This window comes from Miscanthus floridulus, chromosome 10 (assembly GCF_019320115.1).
Source record: "Miscanthus floridulus cultivar M001 chromosome 10, ASM1932011v1, whole genome shotgun sequence".
Classification (NCBI taxonomy): Eukaryota; Viridiplantae; Streptophyta; class Magnoliopsida; order Poales; family Poaceae; genus Miscanthus; species Miscanthus floridulus.
Window position 1 is genome coordinate 5,889,571 of NC_089589.1, and position 21,902 is coordinate 5,911,472.

At 44.9% G+C, this 21,902-nt stretch overlaps 2 protein-coding genes across 2 annotated transcripts; both read right to left on the bottom strand.

Annotated features, from left to right (window-relative positions):
* Nucleotides 1-7,797: 7,797 nt before the first annotated feature.
* Nucleotides 7,798-8,130, bottom strand: LOC136487907 (uncharacterized). The gene has a single exon (XM_066484998.1). It carries the CDS (start codon nucleotides 8,128-8,130, stop codon nucleotides 7,798-7,800), a length of 333 nt encoding a protein of 110 aa, XP_066341095.1.
* A 3,962-nt stretch (nucleotides 8,131-12,092) lies between these two features.
* LOC136485108 (uncharacterized) lies at nucleotides 12,093-15,621 on the bottom strand. The gene is made up of 4 exons (XM_066482053.1): nucleotides 15,448-15,621; nucleotides 14,676-14,933; nucleotides 12,664-12,894; nucleotides 12,093-12,545 (listed from the first exon to the last, which is right to left on the bottom strand). Exons 1-4 carry the CDS (start codon nucleotides 15,619-15,621, stop codon nucleotides 12,231-12,233), a joined length of 978 nt encoding a protein of 325 aa, XP_066338150.1. The 3' UTR covers nucleotides 12,093-12,230.
* Nucleotides 15,622-21,902: the final 6,281 nt, after the last annotated feature.

Consider the following 21,902-nt stretch of genomic DNA (forward strand, 5'->3'; position numbering starts at 1 on the left):
CTGCTTTCAGATGGTCTTTTTGCACGACCCTTCGTTTCAACCATTCAGTCTTGCATTTGAAATAAAAGGAAAAGTATTAATACATATATATATATATTCATTTAAAAATAAATAAAAAATTGATATATACGTACTCTGAGGATATCTTCAGGAGTTCTTATGTACGCAGTGATAAATTCACAAACGTAGTATCCACACAAGTTATTACCTGGTTCCTACCGCAAACACCACTATACGAGAAAAAGATTATTCTCATCATCTCACACGTAAATTAAAGTACGATATAGTAATTAAACATGTGGGGAAGTATATATAGTACTACTTACGGGTATTTCAACTACATTAAGTGGTGCCTTGCAATCCTTGCGGTGTTGTCGAATAAACTCTTTCCAAACCCTGTGCGACCAATAATGTACGATCGTTAATAAATTATGGCAAAGTCTATTCAATAATAGTTGTGCGCGAGAGATCAAAATTACCCCTGGATAATGTCTATCATATCTTGGTATAATGCTTGCTCTTTTCTCAATGAGTCCAAGATTACTAACTGACTTGAGTTTAACTCAATGACAATGAATATCCAGTGAAACCTGCATTGGTTTATACACACACGTACATGCATATAAGTTGTATTGATATTACATAAAATGTGTAGACTAGATTATTATTAACACTTACTCAAAGTTGTATGGAAAAAATATTGTTGTCTTATCGTGCTACTTCACGAAGAACTTCATGATATTCGTCTGTGCTTCAGATACCCAGTGGTCCTTGACAATAATATTGGTTTTGAATACGATATAAGGATCAATGAAGCCAACACTGGTGTCTTGTATTCTTTGGAGCTCTGACATCTGGAATCTGTATATAAATATAAGTTACATGTGAGGATAATTATATACACGTACGCATGTAAGTGAGTTTATTAAATAAAAGTAAGAATCACTTACAAACAAAAGGAGCTAATGATTGATTTGTCCAGAGCGTCCAAGTGGAATAGTTGATGCAATTCTTCGAAACTAATATGTAAGATGTCATGTCCATAGAAGTAATGATGGTCTCTAAATCTGACAAAGATCCACTGCTCACCCCTGCCACATGCCTGCATGTACCACTTGTTGAGCAAGTACATTTGCGTACCCAATTCATTCAGAGCCGTAGGGTTGTACAGACTTTTGCCAAATTTATAAGTCTTCCAGGTATCAACTTCTAGGTTCTGGATTGGAGCTTTGCCCGTCACTTGATCCAAGGTTAAACCAGTTTGTTCAAAAAAATCATTAAGGTCTTGAACCGACACTTCTCCAGAGTTGTCTGGTCGATAGACTTCTATGTTGGAACCATATTGATTAGCAACAACAAGATTTTGCATTGGTTGCTTCTGTTGTCCGAGCTGTGGGACATCCTTCCCTGATGCTCTTTTCCTTTTCTTATGTGCATCATGTGACTTCACGAGGGAGCGGTCATAGTCTGATAGTGGCGGTGGCTTACGAACTTCAAACATCTTTTTCTTGTGAGCTTTGACCTTCTGCCTCAGCTGATCTCGTGGTATGTAAAAGTATGACTTCTCCTTAAGCTTCGCTTGTCTCTGCTTTTGGATATCTATAAAAAAATCTTTCACTTTTTTGCCTTCTTCAGCTGCTATTTGCTCACCAGTCTTTTCAGGAAGTATTTCTTAAGAAATAACTCTTTTTTTTGTAGTGCGTCGCTGTGGAGGTGGTGGGGGCAGTGTTGGAGACTGGCATAGAGGCGATGAGGCCGGTGTTGGAGTCCGGCGTGGAGGCGTTGGAGATCGTTGTGGAGGCGTTGGGCCGGTGTAGGAGTTGGAGATCGTTGTGGAGGCGATGGGGCCGGTGTAGGAGTTGGAGATCGCCGTGGGGATGAAGTCGTCTCGCCCCCCGCGACGCTGTGATGAGATGGGGAATGAATGATTGGGCTAGGCTGGGGGGAGACCCTGCTACAAAAACAAGTTGTGGTCAATTATTTTTGAAGCCAATATAAAATTAATGGAAAAATAATATTTCATTCACTATCATTCGTACCTAGGGTGAGGTAGGGGAAGCGGTGACGCCCCAGGAATGATGATGAAGCGTTTGCGCCATTGAATAAATGTCTTCTCTGCTTCTCCTAGTGTCTTCTCTCCATCACCGCCTTCAATGTCAAGAGGAACATTGCTGTAACCTTTGAGCACTCTATCGACCAAGATGCTAGCATATCCAGGTTGAATAACTGACCCATGGATTCTTGGTGTCTTCGTTCGGTCTATTGGAGATACAACCCCGACAGCCACCATAATTGGTGCATTATTACCATCTAGAATGTGCAGCTCACATGTTGTTAGAGGCTCGGTAATGTCATCAACAGGGAAGCGCAACCCAGCATCACCTTGAATAACTGGTAGCTCCGTGGAAGCACAACTGCTTTTCATCTGACCAACAGGGCTAATGGTGACTCCCGGCGTCGATTGCATTTGACTCATTGCTAGCTGCACTTGCCTCTTGATCTCCTCCTGCATTCTTGCCTCAAGAGATTTTTCTCGTTCACGTGATTCAAGAAATGCTTGTCGTGACTCATTAACAAATTGCTCCAATACACAGATTTGGTCTGCCTCCTCATCCTTCTTTCTCTGGCGGCTTCTGTAGGTATCCCTGTCTGCTGGGAATGCTTGTAGCCACGGAACCGCCCTATAGCCTCTTGTTCGACCACCGTGTTCGGGATTCTCTAGGGCATATGTCAATTCATCCTTTTCTCTGTTGGGCTTGAAAACACCACTATCAGCTTCTTCCCTAGCACGAGCTAGTCTCTGTGTTGCTCTCTTAATTTTTTAGCCAAAAATTAGCTTACCAGTGTCTGGGTCTAGGCTTCCCCCATGAGTGTAGAACCAATTCTTCGCCCTTTGAGGTCAATTCTTCTCTATTGTTTCAGGTATGATTCCCTTGGCAGTAAAATCTGCTTCTAGGTTCTGCCACTTGGGAATAGCACTCCTATAACCACCTGATCCCATGCGATGATGGTATTGCTTCTGTTGGGCATTCTGCTGATTCCTCATCACACGTTCCTCACTCTCTTGAGATGTCTTGTATTATACGAAGTCATCCCAATGGGACTCCAACTTGACAAACGCCTTAGCATTGAAATTCGGCGTTTTATTCTTCAAGATAAACTTTTTATACAATGCCTTCTTCCAACTCTGGAACAATGTTGCCATCTTCTTCATTGTCCAATCCCTCACTAGCTCCTTCAAAGCATCATCTGCTTGTAATGTGAAATGCTGAGTGATATCTCTCTAAGCTAGGTTCTTGTCACGATCAGATACAAAACTAACATTAGGAGCAGATATCTTCTGCTTCCATTCACAAGCACTAACTGGGATCCTATCCCTTACAATGAAACCACATTGATTGACATATGTCTGAGCATGTGGTCCCAATGGTTTGCCGATGTCGATGTCGAATTCTGATATTATGAAACGGCCCTCTAATGACTTTTTTGGCCCTCGGACTTTCCTACTCTTGCCAGTGGTTGATGTAGATCTAGAGACCGGCTACATGAGTAGAAACACAACGATTAACAACAAATATACGAACGCATGCATCTATAAGAGATGATAGATAATCGAATATACCTCGCCAGTATTTTCTTGCGCGACAATTTGTTGATCTTCAACCACCGGCATATTCAGGATATCATCATAATCAGCAAAGTACTGACTCGTGTCATCCACATTGGTGTCGGCGTTGATAATATTCGCCATTATGTCATCATTCAAGTTATCATCCAGAGCAGCCATTTGTATCTTCAAGATAACATATAGATAGAATTACTATGGCACATAACATAAGTACATGTGAAAACATATATAGAATTACTAAATCCAATTAAATATAATAACACATAATATTTCATAAGGATAAACAATAATAAGGTATAGGCTTTGGAATCGAATAAAAAACACTGTCGATCCAAAAAACATGGAAATAAGTACATGTATATATACATATAGAATGATACAATTCCCTCTCTCTCTCTCTCTCAACACATAGAATAAGTGCATATGTATATATCTCTAGATATGCATATGATAACACATAGAATGTCTCTCTAGATACAATTTTCTCTCTCTCTCAACACATGGAAATAATTAAGTACATGTATATATACACATAGAAATAATTAAGTACATATATATATGTATACATATAGAATCTCTAGATAGAATTAATTACTAAATCTAATTAAACCTAACATATATACATAGATAGAATTTTACTAAATCAAAATTAAATCTAACACATATAGAGAGAGAGATAGAATAATAATTACTAAATATATCAAAAACTATAATAAAAACTATCTAAAAAACTATCTAAATAAAGTACTAATTAAATTTTAATACATTCAAATCTAATTAACATATATAAAAAACTATCTAAAAACTAAGAATAAACTACTAATTAAATTTTAATACATTTAAATCTAACATATATATCAAACACTACCTAAAAAACTATCTAAAAAGTATCTAAAACAGGCTATGGATGCATGGCCATGCATGCATGGCGGCTGGGCGTGCTGGCCGGCCACACGGGGCCAAGCAGAGCCGCGCGAGGACGACGTACGACGGAGACTCGACGGCCGTCGGGCGGGGCTCGACGACGACGGCGGCGCGGGCGCGACAGAGACGATGATCGAGGCCGGGGGGGGGGGTAGACGATGACAGCGGTGCGCGCGGGTGCGGCAGAGACGACGAGATCGATTGTAGATCGAAAAGTAGAAGATGAACCGGTCGATATATATAGGCCGGGACCCTTTAGTCCCGGCTGGTAACACCAACCGGGACTAAAGATCCTTTAGTCCCGGCTGGTAAGCCGAACCGGGACTAAAGGTCCAACCCTTTAGTCCCGGCTCGGCTTACCAGCCGGGACTAAAGGATCTTTAGTCCCGGTTGGTGTTACCAGCCGGGACTAAAGGTATTTTTGGGTGGGCAATTCCGCCCACCCTTTAGTCCCGGTTCCTGGCCTGGGCCGGGAATGAAGGCCTGAAATTTTTGCAGCCCGCCAAAGTGTTGTTTTTTCATTAAGGATTGTAGATCTTGATGAGCTGCTCAAATGAGACACTAAATGGCCTCAGATGAAAAATCTCTGAATACCAAGTTTGATCATCTCAGCAAGATCTACAATTGTTATATAGCTCATTTTTCTATTTGAGAAAGTTTTATCAAACACTAGTCACAAATCCTTAATTCTCATATAGACTTTCTAAAACTATGTCACACACTTGTGAAATTTGAACTATATTTTGTTCAAACTTTCTCAAATGAAAAAATGGCCTATATAAGGATTGTATATCTTGATGAGCTGAACAAACTTAGTATTCAAAACTTTTCAATTGGAGACAATCTAGGGTTCCGAAAACTAGTTTGTAGGCGTCGAAATTTAAAAATCACAAATTTGAATCGTCCAAACTATCTCAAATGGAAAGTTGACCAAAACAACAATTGTAGATCTTGATGATTTTAACAAACTTGGTACTCAAAACTTTTCAATTTGAAGTCATTTAGAGTTCAGAATACTAGAGTCAAAGTGTTGTTTTTTCATTTGACCAAATTTGACTTGGTCAAACTTGCTTAAATGAGACACTAAATGACCTCAGATGAAAAATCTCTGAATACCAAATTTGATCATCTCAGCAAGATCTACAATTGTTACATAGCTCATTTTCCCATTTGAGAAAGTTTTATCAAACAGTAGTCACAAATTCTTGATTCTCATAGACTTTCTAAAACTATGTCACACACTTGTGAAATTTGAACTACATTTTATTCAAACTTTCTCAAATAAAAAATGGCCTATATAAGGATTGTATATCTTAATGAGCTGAACAAACTTGGTATTCAAAACTTTTCAATTGGAGACAATCTAGGGTTCCGAAAACTAGTTTGTAGGCGTCGAAATTTAAAAATCATAAATTTGAACCGTCCAAACTATCTCAAATGGAAAGTTGACCAAAACAATAATTGTAGATCTTGATGATTTTAACAAACTTAGTATCCAAAACTTTTCAATTTGAAGTCATTTAGAGTTCAGAATACTAGAGTCAAAGTGTTGTTTTTTCATTTGACCAAATTTGACTTGGTCAAACTTGCTCAAATGAGACACTAAATGACCTCAGATGAAAAATCTCTGAATACCAAGTTTGATCATCTCAGCAAGATCTACAATTGTTACATAGCTCATTTTTCCATTTGAGAAAGTTTTATCAAACACTAGTAACAAATCCTTGATTCTCATATAGACTTTCTAAAACTATGTCACACACTTATGAAATTTGAACTACATTTTATTCAAACTTTCTCAAATGAAAAAATGGCCTATATAAGGATCGTATATCTTGATGAGCTGAACAAACTTGGTATTCAAAACTTTTCAATTGAAGACAATCTAGGATTTGCATCATTGTATTATGCGGGCACAACAGTGAAATTTTTCTTGACGTATGACCCTTGGTTATGATCTTGTCGTAACCATAGAGTGTCTTCATCATTTAACATGATGCTTGGATCTTTCTTCACTATGAAGGGTGGAATTTGGACATTTCTTTCATAATCTTCTGACATGTCTGACTTGTCTTCAATTCCCACTATATTTATTTTCCCAGAAAGAACTATGTGGCGCTTTGGCTCATTGATCATTGAGTTGATGTCTTCGTTTTTTCCTCTCTTTGATTTTGTAGACATGTCTTTCACATAAAACATCTGACTCACATCGGCAGCAAGGACAAATGGTTTGTCTATGTACCCAATATTATTGAGGTCCACTGTTGTCATTCCATACTCTTTGTCGACTGTTACCCCTCCTCCGGTCAGCTTCACCCATTGGCACCGGAACAAATGGACTTTAAAATTAGGTGCGTAGTCTAGTTCCCATATATCTTCTATGCGGCCATAATATGTTTGTATATTCCTATTTAGATCTGTGCCATCTATGCGAACACCACTATTTTGATTGGTGCTCCTTTTATCTTGGGCAACTGTGTAAAATGTATTCCCATTTATCTCATACCCTTGGTACGTGAGGATATGCCATGATGGTTGCCTAGCCAACAAATACAGTTGCTCATCAATATTGTCATCGTCTTGACATTCTTTTCGCAACCAACCACTGAAACTTTCCATGTGCTGACACCTAATCCAAGCTTCAGTCTTCCCTGGAAACTTGGATCGTAAGAACTCCTTATGTATCTCGATGTACGGATGCACCAATGACGAGGATAGTAACATTTTGAATGGAATGGCTCGGGCTCGGGGAAGAAGAAATGAGCTGGATTATAGGCCGGGATAATTAGTCCCGGTTAGGGGGGCAAACCGGGACTAAAGATTAATCTTTATTCCCGGGGCATCACCCAAACCGGGACTAAAAGCTTTAGTCCTGGCTGGTATTACCAACCAGGACTAAAGGTACGCGGACAACCGTTGGGCAGGGACCTTTAGTCCCGGTTGGTATTACCAACCGGGACTACCTTTAGTCCCGGGGGCAAAAAATGCCGAGGCTAATGCCAAATTGGGACATTGTTCTAAAGTCTGTTCTCTAGTAGTGATGTAAATACCTTGGCTTTGTCTTTCTTTACATGGTAAAATCTCTTCGACTCTTTCAGAAAGGTCATGGGGCACCCGGCAAAGAAATTTAAAAAAAATAAAAAAAATTCTTTGCCGGGTGCCGTCGTCACCTGGCACCCGGCAAAGGCCCATGACTAAAAAGGCCGGCCCACGTCCAACCTTAACCTATTCCAGCAGACCCGCGTCTACGCTCCGCCGCCGCGCTCCGCCACCGCCGCCCTCGCGCTCCGTCGTGCCCGCGCCTCTCCCGTGCCTCGCCCGCGCCTTGCTTCTGCGCCCAGTCCCAGCGACCCCGCGGTGCCGGCACCAGCGGCCCAGCGCCCGCGCGAGCCGTGCCCACGCCCGGCGGCGCTCGCCCCGGCGGCCGGCCGGCTCTCCCACCCAGATCCGGCGGCCCCGCGGCCGCGGCCCTGCCCCGATGACCCCAGCGGCGCTCGGACCGGCCAGCGCTCCTGCCTGGCCCCGGCGCCCCAGCCTCGCCGGCCGCGGCGGCCACGTGGCCCCACCTCACCGGCCATCCCCGATGAGGCCGACTGCCCGTGGTCCGACCGCCGGGCTCCTCCCGCCGCCGGCCAACAGTAGAGGAGGTAGGTGGAAGAAGGGAGGAGGAAGGAAGAAGAAGAAAAAGAAGGGGGAGGAGGAAGAGGAAAAAAAGAGAAGGGGAGGAGGAAGAAGAGGAAGAAAGAGAAGGGGGAGGAGGAAGAAGAGGAAGGTGCTGACCCAACCGCCCATCGATCCCCACGCCGTTCCGACCGACCATTGATCCTCACGCTGCTGCGGTCATCCCCACCGTCGTCACCGGCCCTCGCTCTTGCCGTTCTTGCCGCCAAGGTAAGCCCTACCCTTGTAGTGTTAGTAGTAGTAGTTAGTAGTGTTAGTAGTAGTTAGTTGTAGTGTTAGTAGTAGTAGTTAGTAGTTTTAGTTGTAGTGTTAGTTGTAGTAGTTAGTAGTGTTAGTTGTAGGGTTAGTAAATAGTAGTAGTTAGTAAGTAGTAGTGGTTAGTAATAGTAGTTGTTAATAGTTAAGTAGTTCTTACTATTAGCATTGTTAGTAGTTAAGTAGTTGTTAGTAGTAGTGTTAGTAGTAGTTGTAGGGTTAGTAGTAACTGTTGTTGTACTACTTCAATACTTTCATGTGCATGGAAAGAGAACTAAAGTACATGGCTCCTCTTGATATATTGGTGGTTGTTGGCCTTCGTGTCCATGTTTGGTATATATGTGGTTGTTGGCCTTCGTGCCATGTTTCGTATATATGTGGTTGTTGGCCTTCGTGCCATGTTTTTTGCAGGTTTTGGGAATCTCCCCGTGCAGGGGAGGTGCTGCCGAAATTTTGAGTCGACACTAACCATTTTTGCCCTTTTTTGCAGGAGGAGGATCTGTGGGAGGGACTCGGCGACCTCGATCGTCTTTGTCGGCGCTGCGAGTCTTCCTGCACCGCGTTGACTCGCCACTCACCGACTCTCCACCACCCCGCTACCCGGACCTCACCACCACCCTAGGTATAACCCCTCTATCCATATGTGGTCTTTGGTCGCGTAACCTAGTTAGGTGTCTCCCGTTCGAAAGAGATATGGTCGTTTTGAGATTAAGTAGCTTTCATTTGGTCGTCTTACATCTCAAATTCTTTATGACATGTAGATGATTCCATGGTGGTGCGAGTCCTTTGCCGACTGCTGGGAGATGATCGTGGACAGGTGGTTCACAGAGGGTTATATCCAGGAATACGAAGCCCACCGGGAGCGGGCTTTACAGGCGATAGGCCCCACACACCACCAAGGCAGCCGCAGCCTCGGCGCGTACAAGCAAGCTTGGGTACGTGAATTCATTTTTAGTATTCTGACTCTCCATTCTGCATGTTTCTTCTAATCATCTTGTTGTCTTTCTCGCAGTCGGCGTCGCATGGTGGCCAGCCTTTGTCCATGTTCATGGCGTATGGACTGGCCCGCAAGGGAAAGGCGACTTCCGTTGTCACCTTTAGCCCGGATGACCCACCCGAGTCGTACAGCAACTCGAGCGCCCACACCCGCATCAGCTCCTACGCGTTGGAGGCAAGGTCGGTCCAGGGGCCAGACTGGGATCCGAGCACCGACGACATTGATGGCACGACTATCATGAGGATCGGACAGGGCAAGAAGCATGGGCGGTACTGGCTTGGCGATGGCACCCTCGAGTCCGGCTCTGTTCCCTCCCTCTCCCAGATTCGAGCAAGTACCTCGAGCGGAGGCCCGGCCATACGCCAACGGCCGTCCCCTTCACAGCAGCGGGTCGACGCACTCCAGGTTAATCCAGTTTAACTCTTCGTACATTGATCTTTACATAACTTAGTTACCTTTACATTACTAAAACATTCGATTGAAATGTTGCAGGCCGATAACGAGAGGATGGCTCAGGAGCTGCGGGACCTGGCGGCGAGGACCGAGGTGGCCGAGCGGGAAAGACAAGCCGAGCGGGCCGAGCGGGAGAGACAGGCCAAGCAGCTGGCGGAGATTACGATGTTCCTGCAGAACTTTGGGCAAGTGAACGGTGTACCTGTGCCGATGTTCGCTCCAGCGCCGCCGCCAGTTGTATCTAGTCCAGTGAGTATGAATCCATATTGCTTCGACTAGTGCTTTCATTAGATGACCCACTCTAAGCGCCTGAATCTCTTGTCCTTTATGTAGCCTCCGTCGGCGGGTTCGAATAACCCATCTCAGGCGCAAGCAGGTGGTGCCGAGTTTCCTTCACCAGGCACTCAGTTTCCTCCCCACATTTAGTTTGTATCTCTTTTTCACCGCTTGATGGACATGTGATGCACTGTGATCCACTATCGACTTGTTTCGATGGTAATTGGACCTATTATGTTTGTGATGTCGTGTATGTGAGGTATTGTATTCGCGATGTGATATATATGTGTGGGATTGAGTTTGTGATGAGATGGATGTGATATATATGTGCTATATTGTCTTTGTGATGCTTCAGATGTGATATATATCTTTTATATGCTGTGTTTGTGATTATAGAATCAAAAAACAAAATAAAAAAAATTAATTTTTGAGGCTTTGCCGAGTGCCCTGGCCCTGGCACTCGGCAAAGCAGGGAATTCTGAAAGGAATTCCCAGCTTTGCCGAGTGCCAGGGCTAGGGCACCCGGCAAAGTTTTTTTTAAAAAAAAATTTCTTTGCCGTGTGCCCCATGACCTGGCACCCGGCAAAGAAATTACGAAAAAAATAAAAAACTTTTTGCCGGGTGCCCCCGCGGTGTGACACCCGGCAAAGAAATTATAAAAAAAATAAAAAAAAAATCTTTGCCGGGTGCCTCCCCGGCATGGCACCCGGCAAAGAAAATTTAAAAAAAAAATTAAAAAAATATTTGCTGGGTTCCTCTGACATGGCACCCGGCAAAGCAAGGGATGACAGAGCCGGCGTCGTAACCACCACTTTTCTTTGCCGGGTGCCCGATAAAAAGCACCCGGCAAAGAAATCTTTGCCGACTAACTTTTTGTCGGAGGCTCTTTGCCGAGTGCTGCACCCGGCAAAGGCTTTGCCGAGTGCAAAGTAGCCTTTGCCGGGTGCATTCGGCACCCGACAAAGCGCCTGAATCCAGTAGTGAGTGATTTCAATGGTTAGAGTCAGCTTTGGCGGCTTTGTTTGCCATGGAATAGTCTGCATATATAACAGTGACACAGAGTATGTCGTTGTCTCATTATGCACATGACTTTTCTCTTCAGTAATTGGTATAGGTTTTGCATTGCACATTATATTGACCACGTGTCTGACCACAGCTAGCATAGCTCTTTTTTCAGCCATACAAACGCCAGTAATCAGTTAGGGGCTGTTTGGATGGTGGTGTGGCTGAGGTGCCTGATCTAGGCAAGGCTCTTAGGCGTTATGTGCTGTATGTCTATATATGCTGTATGTATATTGTTATAATTGGCTGAAAAATGGGCTGAAAGCAGTCTAACAAATGGGATGCCTATATGGGCTGTATGTGCTATATGTCTATGTTGTATGTGTCGTTGTTATACTTGGCTGAAAAATAGGCTGAGAAATACGATGAAAGCATACTAAAAAATGGGCTGAGATGTTGATGTAATCATTCACGTAAGCATCCACGTAAACATCCATGATGATGTGACAATTTATCCATGACGATTTTTTCCGTCACAAACAATAGGCTTGGGTTAGGCTAATTAGGCCTTGGGCTCTTCTACGACAGTTTAGGACCGTCATGGATTTTGTTAATCTGTGATGGTTTTCGAAAAACCTCCATGAATGTTAATCCGTGACGGTTTTTTGGTGATCTGTGACGGAAATTTTCCATCATAGATTAAGAGGATTGTTGTATTGGTTGGATTTCTTACGTCCAGGGCCAGGATTACTTGCCTAGCCAGATGCAGGATGCTGTGATCCAACCAGCCCTTAAGATACTCACTCTATCCACAAATATATATAAAAAAGTCTTCTCAGATGTAATTTGTCTATTATAATATACGCCCGGCCGATTTGTTATTATTTATTTATGTTTCCATCATCCTGACTACAGCAATCGGAAAATCTGTCTAGCTATAATACATATCGGATTTTATGGATGATCTCCAATATAGCGCCGGCGGACAGCCGGAGCAGTATATATACTGCCGTACTAATTTCGTCCCTGACGTCTGGATGCATAATTCTTGTACGCCGCCGTGTCTGATGATGAGCAAGAAGGCTTCATGTAAACCCCAATGGCGTCGAGAAGCCAGCCGGAGCGTCCCCAGAAGCCGACGATGCAGGCGCCGTCCGCCGCCGGCACGGAGAAGTAGTGCGACCCTACGGCCACGCTGCCGTACGGCCCGTACGTCCTGCCGGCGCTGGTGCGGAACGTCAGCGAGGTGATCACCACGCCGGGGACGTTCGCGAAGTGCCCCGTCGTCCCCTCCACTGCCGTGATGTGCTCCCCTGAAGGCAGGTCGATCTGCATGCACAGAAATTATTTGTATATTCATTCACAGATGCATGCCAATCAACCCCTGAAGCGAAATGCACACAAGGATCGGAAGAAAAGGTGATCGATCTGGGCGGTCGTTAGTTACCTCGGTACGAACTCCTCTGGAGCCGTAGGAATCCGGGAGGCCCCACGGACCAGCCACTCGGGGCGGCGGCCCCTCGTAGTCGCCGGCGAGGGTGTACTCGCAGGAGAGGGAGTGGATGGCGCCGGAATGGTAGAGGATGATGCTACGAAGGCGAGGAGTGCTGGCGCCGCGCATGTAGAACGGCTGCCCGCCGGATCCACCCCACGGCCCCACGCTGATCACGCCCCTCGGCTGCAATGCAATCCACCACCATCCACTACTCATATATATTCATAATACTGCTATTACTACGTACTTTATATATAGGCAATGTTTTTTTGCTATGGGACACTAAACAAAGATAGAATTAGCTAGTCCACGTCTCAAACATCAAAATTTGCTAGATATCATCACTGAACCATGGTCATTTGTTATACGACACCGAAACATTAGTTTACTGATTTTCTCAAATCTAAGTAAATAAAAGGTGGGGAAATGCCGTTTTTGCCTTTGTCTTTACTTCATTCCAAACTGCATGACACACTAGTGCTACTTTATTTATATATGGGGCTTGCTAAATTTAAGGTGCCTGCACTTTAGTTTTCTTTTGGACGACGGTTATTGCATATATTTTATACTAAAATTATAGTTTTAGTTTGTTGAAATTTCTATAGACATAATCTACAATTTTTGGTTCCGTGAATAAAAAATCCGTTAGATAAAACCACAAACCTGATAAAATCTGATATGTGTTAGCACAAAGACAATTTAACAATTCACAATTATTTTTTATAGTCAGACAAGGACAAAAATTTAATATGTTATGACACAAAGGCAAATAACAAATCACAAAAGTGATAATTTATTTGTACTAATCGGTAGTACAAGAGCGTTGCCTAAAACCATCTTAAAATTCAGGCATCTGAAATATAGAAGTGTTTATATATATGTGCTTAATTGCATGCCACCCTAATTATATATCTGGTACACAAACCCTAGCTTTCCTAATACCTTCTCCGCTCTAAATTTTAAGTCATTTTGATTTTTTAAATAAATAGATTTTGCGATCTTCATATACATAGTAAAAGCTATAAATTTGGAAAAACAAAAACAAGACTTACAATTTGAAAAGGATGGATTACTCACAACTACATAAACGCCAACACCGCCGGTTTTGCAGGGCAGTGGTGAAAGTGGTGTTTGAAATGGAGGTTATCATTGCCAGTTTGCAACCGGCAGTGAAAGTGGTGGTTGAAATGCAGGGGGGTCATTGGCCGCGGTGAGAAGGGAGAGAGAGTGGCGCGGAGGAGAACTCTAGGGGCCGCGAGCCCCATGCCCTAGAATTTGCCGCCACAGGCCGCGACACCCCCTGAGGTCACGCTAGGGAGTTGCAGAGAGAGAGAGAGAGAGAGAGAGAGAGAGAGAGAGAGAGAGAGAGAGAGAGAGAGAGAGAGAGAGTTACTCGGGAGGAGATCTCCACGGAGAGCCTGAGAGGGAGGGGGAGATACAAAAGGGAGGGTGAGTGAGACGAAGGGATGGAGATAATAGAAACATGGGAGAAACATAGGGAGGATAGAGATGGGCCGGTGGGGCCTCGGATCGTCGCTCCATGTGCACCCGTTCATGGGGCGACATGTGGGCGGGTCCCCCTGTTAGCCACTTCAAGATAGCACAACATGCGCATGTGGTGCAAGGGCGGTGCGAGTGAAAGCTCGGTGCACCGTGTGTGTGTGTGTGGGGGGGGGGGGGGGGGGGGGGGGGGGGTTTCTTACCATGGGCTCCTCTCTCCTGAACTGACAATAAAAATTGTTTTCACCACGGTACCAGTTTTAGTTTAGCGATATACTATCACAAACGGTTTCAATGAAATCAAGGGTAAAAATAGCATTAAAAAATATTTCTGTAGTAGTGGCTAACAATAATTGATCTCGATCGACTGCAAGTATATATATAAACAGTACGTCTGAAGTAATAATAACAATTAAAAAAAAGAAAGATTAGTACTAGAAATTAAAGCATGCATATGCACGTACCGAAGTGTGATTGTAGTATCTTCTCTGCTGGGTCCTTGAGGTATCATTTGCACTGCTGTTTGTCTTTAGAACATCATCAGCCGAAGGGAGATCAGGGAGGGCGACGTAGGGTTCCAGTGCTTCTTCACGAAGGGAGGACGACGACCTCTCAACATCAGTGCTCCATGACGCCACAACGACGGGTACTAGTTCTCTGACTCCGCTACTAACCCTCCTGCCTCCTCGTCGCCGTCCCAAAACATTGATATCCCAAAGCTCCTGAAACAAGCAAGTACATGGCAATTGACAAACAAGTCACCTCTTTTTTATGACGACGACGCATGCATGCAGGGGATGGATATATAGACAGTGGCGGATGCAGAACAGGAATGAAGGGGGCTGGTCTCTTCTTCTTCCTCTCTCTCTCTCCATTTTTCTTCTTTCCTCCACCTCTTCTTCTCCCTCACCCTTCCCATATTTCCATTGATGCACCAGCTGTAGGGTTGCTCAGGATTAAAGGGGGCTGGTCTCTTCTTCTTCCTCTCTCTCTCTCCATTTTTCTTCTTTCCTCCACCTATTCTTCTCCCTCACCCTCTCCATATTTCCATTGATGCACCAGCTGTAGGGGGGCTAGAGCCCCCCTCCCCCCTGTAGATCCGCCCCTGTATATAGCTGATCTCTACCCTAGAACGAAGAGATCGAACACAACGTATATGTAACTTATGGATGGAGATGATGCATGAACAAGTAGTAGCTATAGCTGGAGCTATTTCTATCGTCGACGATCGATCACCTTGGTGACGTAGTCGAGGGCTCCTCGCCAGGTGAATTCGACGCCAGCGCCGCTGTTGCCTGGCCCCCTCTCCAGCGCCCGCCCGAGCTGGATTCCCACGAGCAAGGCGCAGGTGTACATGCTCAGAGGGACGACGACGAGGAGCAGCACGGCGGCCCCGGAGAGCTTCGCCATTTCTCCCTGCTCTCTGCCTGCTGCAACAACTGGCCGAGGATCAGTCGACCTGGACGACGACGGCAGGACGGCAGGTATATATGCGTATATTGTTGGCTAGCTAGGGCGGCGTCCTATTATCTTAATTATTATGCATCGATCATTGATGGTATTGATTAATTACCTAGGTCGTTAATTTGATTGTCATTGTCGTCGCGTCTCTGTCAAACAGCTGCCGCCTGCCGCCGGTACAGCGACATGCATTCATCGAGACATCCACAAGGAAACAAGGGATAGCCCGAATAAAATAATTAAGAATATTTCACTTTGGATTCAGCAATCCGCCGTAGTCTTCAACGCTACTATTAGTAAACTCCGAACGGCGACAAATGGATTCAACAGGTTAGGCAGTAGGGTTCATTGTTTCCTGCTTCATGCATTACATGGTTGGACAAATTAAGCAAATATATATACTACGTAGTAGTAGTAGTTTATATATATACATCAACATCCGTTGGGCGATTGTGCATTGGCCTACGCATGCAACGAAATGTGTGCTCACAGCCACCCCATATGGCTGCTGATAGGTGTTGATTCACTTGCTTAGCGAGGCTGGAGTTTAGCCGGTTCCATAGGAATTTTTTTCCTTGTCCTTTTTATCTCCTTGTTTCTAGTAGTAGCGCTCTGTTGTCCTGAGAGAGGGGTCGTACTTGTTGGAGGCGTGAGTGTGAAGTCATAGTTGTTTGGAGGTGTGTGTATATATGTGGCGGTCGTAGTAATATTGGAGGGGTCTGCGTGGCAATGGTGGTGGTGATCGTAGCAAGTTTTTTTTTTTTTTGTGGCGCGGTGCCAGTGCGTTTTAATTTTACACCACCGAAGCTATATGGTTTTTTGGCCAGGTTTTCTTTATAAACTAGGGTGATTACCTTTGTCTAACAAATCTACAACAAAACTCTTGTCGTCCTTTCAAAAAATGGTAGCTTTCTGTCGATATATGAGATTTTCTTTTGCACAATGCAAACATTATTTCACTATCGGAAACCGGCACTTTGCCGAGTGTATTTTATCAGACACTCGGCAAAGATGGTCTTTGCCGAGTGCCAAATAAAATACACTCGGCAAAAAAAAAAACATTCGACAAAATGCGTCTTTGCCGAGTGCCTTTTTTCTGGCACTGGCAAATATATATTTTGCCGAGTGCTATTTTTCGGCACACGGCAAAATGCGTCTTTGCCGAGTGCCTTTTTTCTGGCACTCGGCAAAGATGTATTTTGCCGAGTGCCTTTGTTTTGGCACTCGGCAAAGAGGCATTTTGCCGTGTACATTTTTTTTTGGCCCTCGGCAAATCAGTTTTTCAAAGCAATTTTTGAGGCCCTAAATGAATTCAAATGAAAAACTTTTCAACTACAAAGTTGTATAACTTCTCAAGATCTACAAAGTTTATTTTGGTCATTTCTTCATTTGACAAAGCGACAATAACGTTGTTCATAAAATCTACATCTCTCATATTTAGTTTCATGAAAGTAGAAAAGAGATATATAAGATTGTGAACAATGTTACTACCACTATGTCGGATGAACAAATGACCAAAATAAACTGTATCCTGTAGTGTTTGTACCATACTTTTTTTTGGGGGGGGGGGGGGGGGGGGGGGGGGGGATCATGGTAAATATTGAACGTCCACCGCTGCTGATCGAGCAAATTGTTGAAGAGGCTGAGCAGCATAATGCTCTTACCGCTTAACTTGTGCCCTCTAGAAATGCTTAACTCGTTGTTCACTATTCGGTTCTCCTCCATCAACGATCCTTCCTCTAAGCCTCTATCCCCTCTCTCTTGTTGTTGGTCATCGCAGATGCCACCAGGTCTATCACAAACCTATAGTCAAATTGGTTTCGTGTCTATCTTTCCCCGTCGTTTCACCGGCGATTGATGTCACTACTGACGTGCGGGATGGCTGCACCATCATGGTTTGGCGTGCCTCCTTATCTGAGGGATCCGCCCCTCTCTTGATGGTTACAGGCGGTTGCTATGCTCTACGCGGTGCTCTCTTCCAGTGTTTCCCACTGCTGCATCAACCGCCACTACTGTCATGATGGCCTCCATGTCTACCTGCTAGTTGCCTATTTTCTCTTTTCTCTTCCCTTCTCCTCGGCTCGAGAGGGGTTTGATAGTTAGGGCTTGGGATGCTTGGAGTGGGTGGTGCTTTCACCTGGCCTCTCTATTTATTATGATTGTTAATATCTGCAAGGAATGGTGATGGTAGTGTGAGTAAGAGTCTGAGTCCAACATTAGATTAGGAATCTACCAAGATTCTTTCACGCTAGGGTATGCCTTACTTGTTCTCTCCTTCATTCAGTCTCAAATTACAAAACTTTCTTTGTTTCTTTATGAATGCTCAACCCAATCCACTCACCCACCCACCTATACACTTGTCTTCCCCCTCTACTACTAAAAAAGAGTGAGAAGCTTTCGTCCACCAGCCATTCATTGCGCATCCTCCCTATCCATTCATTAACCTACGCCAGCTTCAGGCTTTGATTTTTTTTTTTTTGGAAAAAAAGCTTCTGACGTGAGCTGCCATCGATTTCCCTCCAAAAATGGTGTCAGAAAAATATGAACCAACCTCTAGCAAAAAGGGAATCAACCTCTCCACTCTCTCCAAATTTTCAACAAAAATCTGAGATCAAGCAAAAAGGAAAGCAATAATCAATCGGTCCTCAATGGCAGACTGTCAAATATTCACATGCCTAGCGCAGAAAGATTACCATGGTCCATCAAGGGTTCCCTATGTCCATACTAACCATAAATCACATAGATATCATTAAGAATTATCACAATAAAAAATCAAGCAAATAAACACTAATCAGAAATTATCGCCACTATATTTAGTACCTAATTGAGGGGGGCGGGTTTGTATAGTGGAGAATCCAGGGGGGTGCCACACCCACCCACCCACTCACACATACACCCCTCGTCCACTACATGTATTGTTGAGTCTTGTTTAGTACGTGCTTTCTTATCTTCTACAAACAGAAGTGGTTCTCCTCTTTTAGGTTTAGTACAGACCCGTCTTTGCATATGTCGTTAACAACATCGTCTCTTCTCCACCCCACTACTCGTGGCATCTTCATTTGCAAATGAAAAGTATGTGTGTGATCGAATCTACTATTTAATCATGCATGTTGTTTGAGAGACAATGTTGTTATTAGTTGTGTTGTTTAATTCTACTAGTGTATTAGGGCAGTCCCAATGGTGCATTGATGATGGTTTTTATCCTCATTAAATGACTTGCCACGTAGGCAAAATGCTGACATGGCAACGTAATTAATGAAGAAAGAGAGCAAAAATCATAGAAATGGTTTCTTCATGAAGAAACCAGGTCTACTCTTGACCCAATGCACCAAGAAACCATGAAATCGCCATTGGGGAGAAACCACCAGTTTCTAGGGAGCTCGTGTCGCACTCCCATTGGAGGAAAAGATAGAGTTGGGAGAGAGAAAGAGAAAATAGTTATTACTTATAGAAACCATAGGTTGGAAAGCAGTACTTTTTTGGTGCGATATCCTATATTATAGAAACTACTAGTTTCTTTCATTGGGACTGCCCTTATAGATATACATGCAAGTATGTGCATTTATTGTGATTCGTGTTCTGAAATTAATCATAAACTTGCCTAATTATGTAACACGATACCTGGAGGGTGTGGCTAGAGTTTGGTGCAATCTTATCCTCGTTTGTTGAGAGAAAAGAATGACTAAGGAGTCGCTAGCAAGTTTTTTTTTCTTCTATTTTCCCTCACCTCTAAGTGGGACGAAATCCAAGTGAGCTGTTTTTTTTTCTATTTTATCTCGCCTCCATGTCAGACGAAATCTAAGTCGCAACATCTCCTCTTGTTGGGACACCCTTTGTTTTGTGAGAACAAGGAACTTTTGTATCTCTCCCTTTCCTATAATCAATACATTTTTTCACTTATAATCTTGCGCAAATCCCTGAGTTGCATGTCCGCAGCGCGCTACATGCCTACGCGCAACATAGCATTATCAGAGAAGAATTGCAAGATCATGTCAAGCCATGTGGCCGGGTTTGTATTGTGATGCTAATCAAGTATCATGGCCACGACAAGGTAGTTGTTCCCTTTATGGTCACCATGGATGGAGAGTTGTGCCATATTTGTAGATTAGGTTGTTCACCTATAGTTGTCTTTGTTGTCGCTGTCTTCTATTTCTATGTGCTCAGCTACTACCCCTGGTCGCAAAATATTTGTCTATAATAACAAAAATTCTGATGATGATCCTTGAGAATCATCTCGCAAGGTTTGTGTAGGTCATGTCTTCCGATCGATGATCTTGGTAAACCTAGGGTTACTAATATAAGATCATGGATCGTTGCTGGTGTACTTCTCTCTTCCTCTTAATAAAGTACATGCCGAGACACTTGCCCCCCACCGCCACCCCCCGCCAAAAAAAGATCCTAGACTAAGATTGAGCTAGCTAGTAATGGATAGATATATAAGTTCAGTACAATATCATGCAAAGAGTATATACAACCTGATCAGTGTCCTGCATGCAGTAGTAGTATGTTAGTACTTGTCCATCAACAAATAAAACTTGCATGGTCGAGGTAACTACTGGAGCCAGACATGCTTTCGATCGCCTAGCTTTTCGCCACTGCCATAGCTGAGCAGGAAATACGTGCCGAGCTGAGCTTAATTAGCGCCCTCTTCAAAACAGGTGAACCATCAGAGACACAATTCATCACTCCCACAACTAACGGTGGAGGCCGAGACGCTCATGTACCGAGGCCACGGCGCGCCCCCCGCTGCCGCACAGAACCTGGTGGACAGACACATCCCTGACATGTTGTCCCGAGGGCGCACCCTGACTGGCGTCGAGCTCGCGTCACCGAGACAGCGAGCACTCTGCCCGCTGCACCACCACGCGCTCAAGCAGCGTGCGGATCTCACAATGGGCCCGACGATCCTCTGTTGTCGCAGGCTCCAGGAGCCCTCGGAGCAAGGCCGTCGCGGCAGCGATGTTCTGGCTTGCCCGGGTTAAGTGTGGGAGGGCTCCATCGTCTTCGATGATCCTCCGGTTCACGTCGTGGGCCATGGTGCGCGCGCATCCACCGTCTCCGTGGCGCTCAATCTCTCGCTCGAGCTCTGCGCGCTCCTACTTGAGTTGGAGTCATGCATCCTCGAGCTCCTAGTGTCGTGCCCTTAGCTGTTCCACCCGCATGCGAGGAACGGCCCCGACATCTTCCTTGACCTCGTCATCGAGATCGTTTGGTGGGGTAGCCCCTCCCTCGTAGACGCTTTCAACATATCCCCCAGGAGTACCTGCCATAAAACATTCTCGCGTGGGGTGATGGCTCCCTCTGCTGGAGTCAGAGTCGAAGAGTGACTCTAAATCTCCCACGAGAAGGTCGTGGAAAGATTCCGCAATGTATTCGGTCATCCCCACAAACTCGTCGTTCATAGGGGATGGGTGCACGTGCTGCGCCATGAGGTGGCCAACAGTCCCCGCAGCACTGTGCAGACCGAACAAGAACATTGCCGGGGCATCCTAGGTGAGGTGTTCTAGGGTGAGTGGTTCCCCTCCGGTGAGTTGCGTCATGGCATTGGCGAAGTAGAAAGTAAGGCAGCGCGGCTCCTCTCATACGGTCGGGGTCCTAGGAAGGCGTCAAGTTAGCACTCCAGCCTCCCATAGTCGAAGCCAAGGAGCCGATCACTCCCAGGGACATGGGCCTCCGGTGCTTGCAGGTGTAGCTCCTCAAGCGCCTCGACGATCGTGTCGAGGCCAGCGAAGTGGAGAGGCTGGACGACAGCGGGAGCATGCGCCAACTATCCCTCCATTGTGACGATGAAGTCCAGGCTCTCAAAGTGCACATGCGCGCCTAGGACCCAGCTGACGCTGTGACTAGCCATCCTAGGCCTGATGTGGACGTCGAGACGCGCAAAAAAACTACCTGGCACACCAACTGTCGGTGTTTCAAACCACCGGCTAGTAAATTTCTAGTTTGCGCGTCTAGCCCAGATGGTGTGCTCGGAGGACACAAGGATTATACTGGTTCGGGCAGAACGTCCTTACGTTCAGTCTACTGTTGCTTATGTTACCGGCACTAGTTTGTAGTAGGGGTTACAAACGAGCGACATAGGGAGAAGGTCCCAAGTCTCTGGTGAAAAGATTGAACGGAATTGAATCTCGTTGAGCTCATTCAGCCATGTGCCCATCCCTCCCTTGGGGCATCCTGCTTCCCCTTTTATAGGTGAAGGAGAAGGCACAGGTTACAGAGAGAGAAAGAGA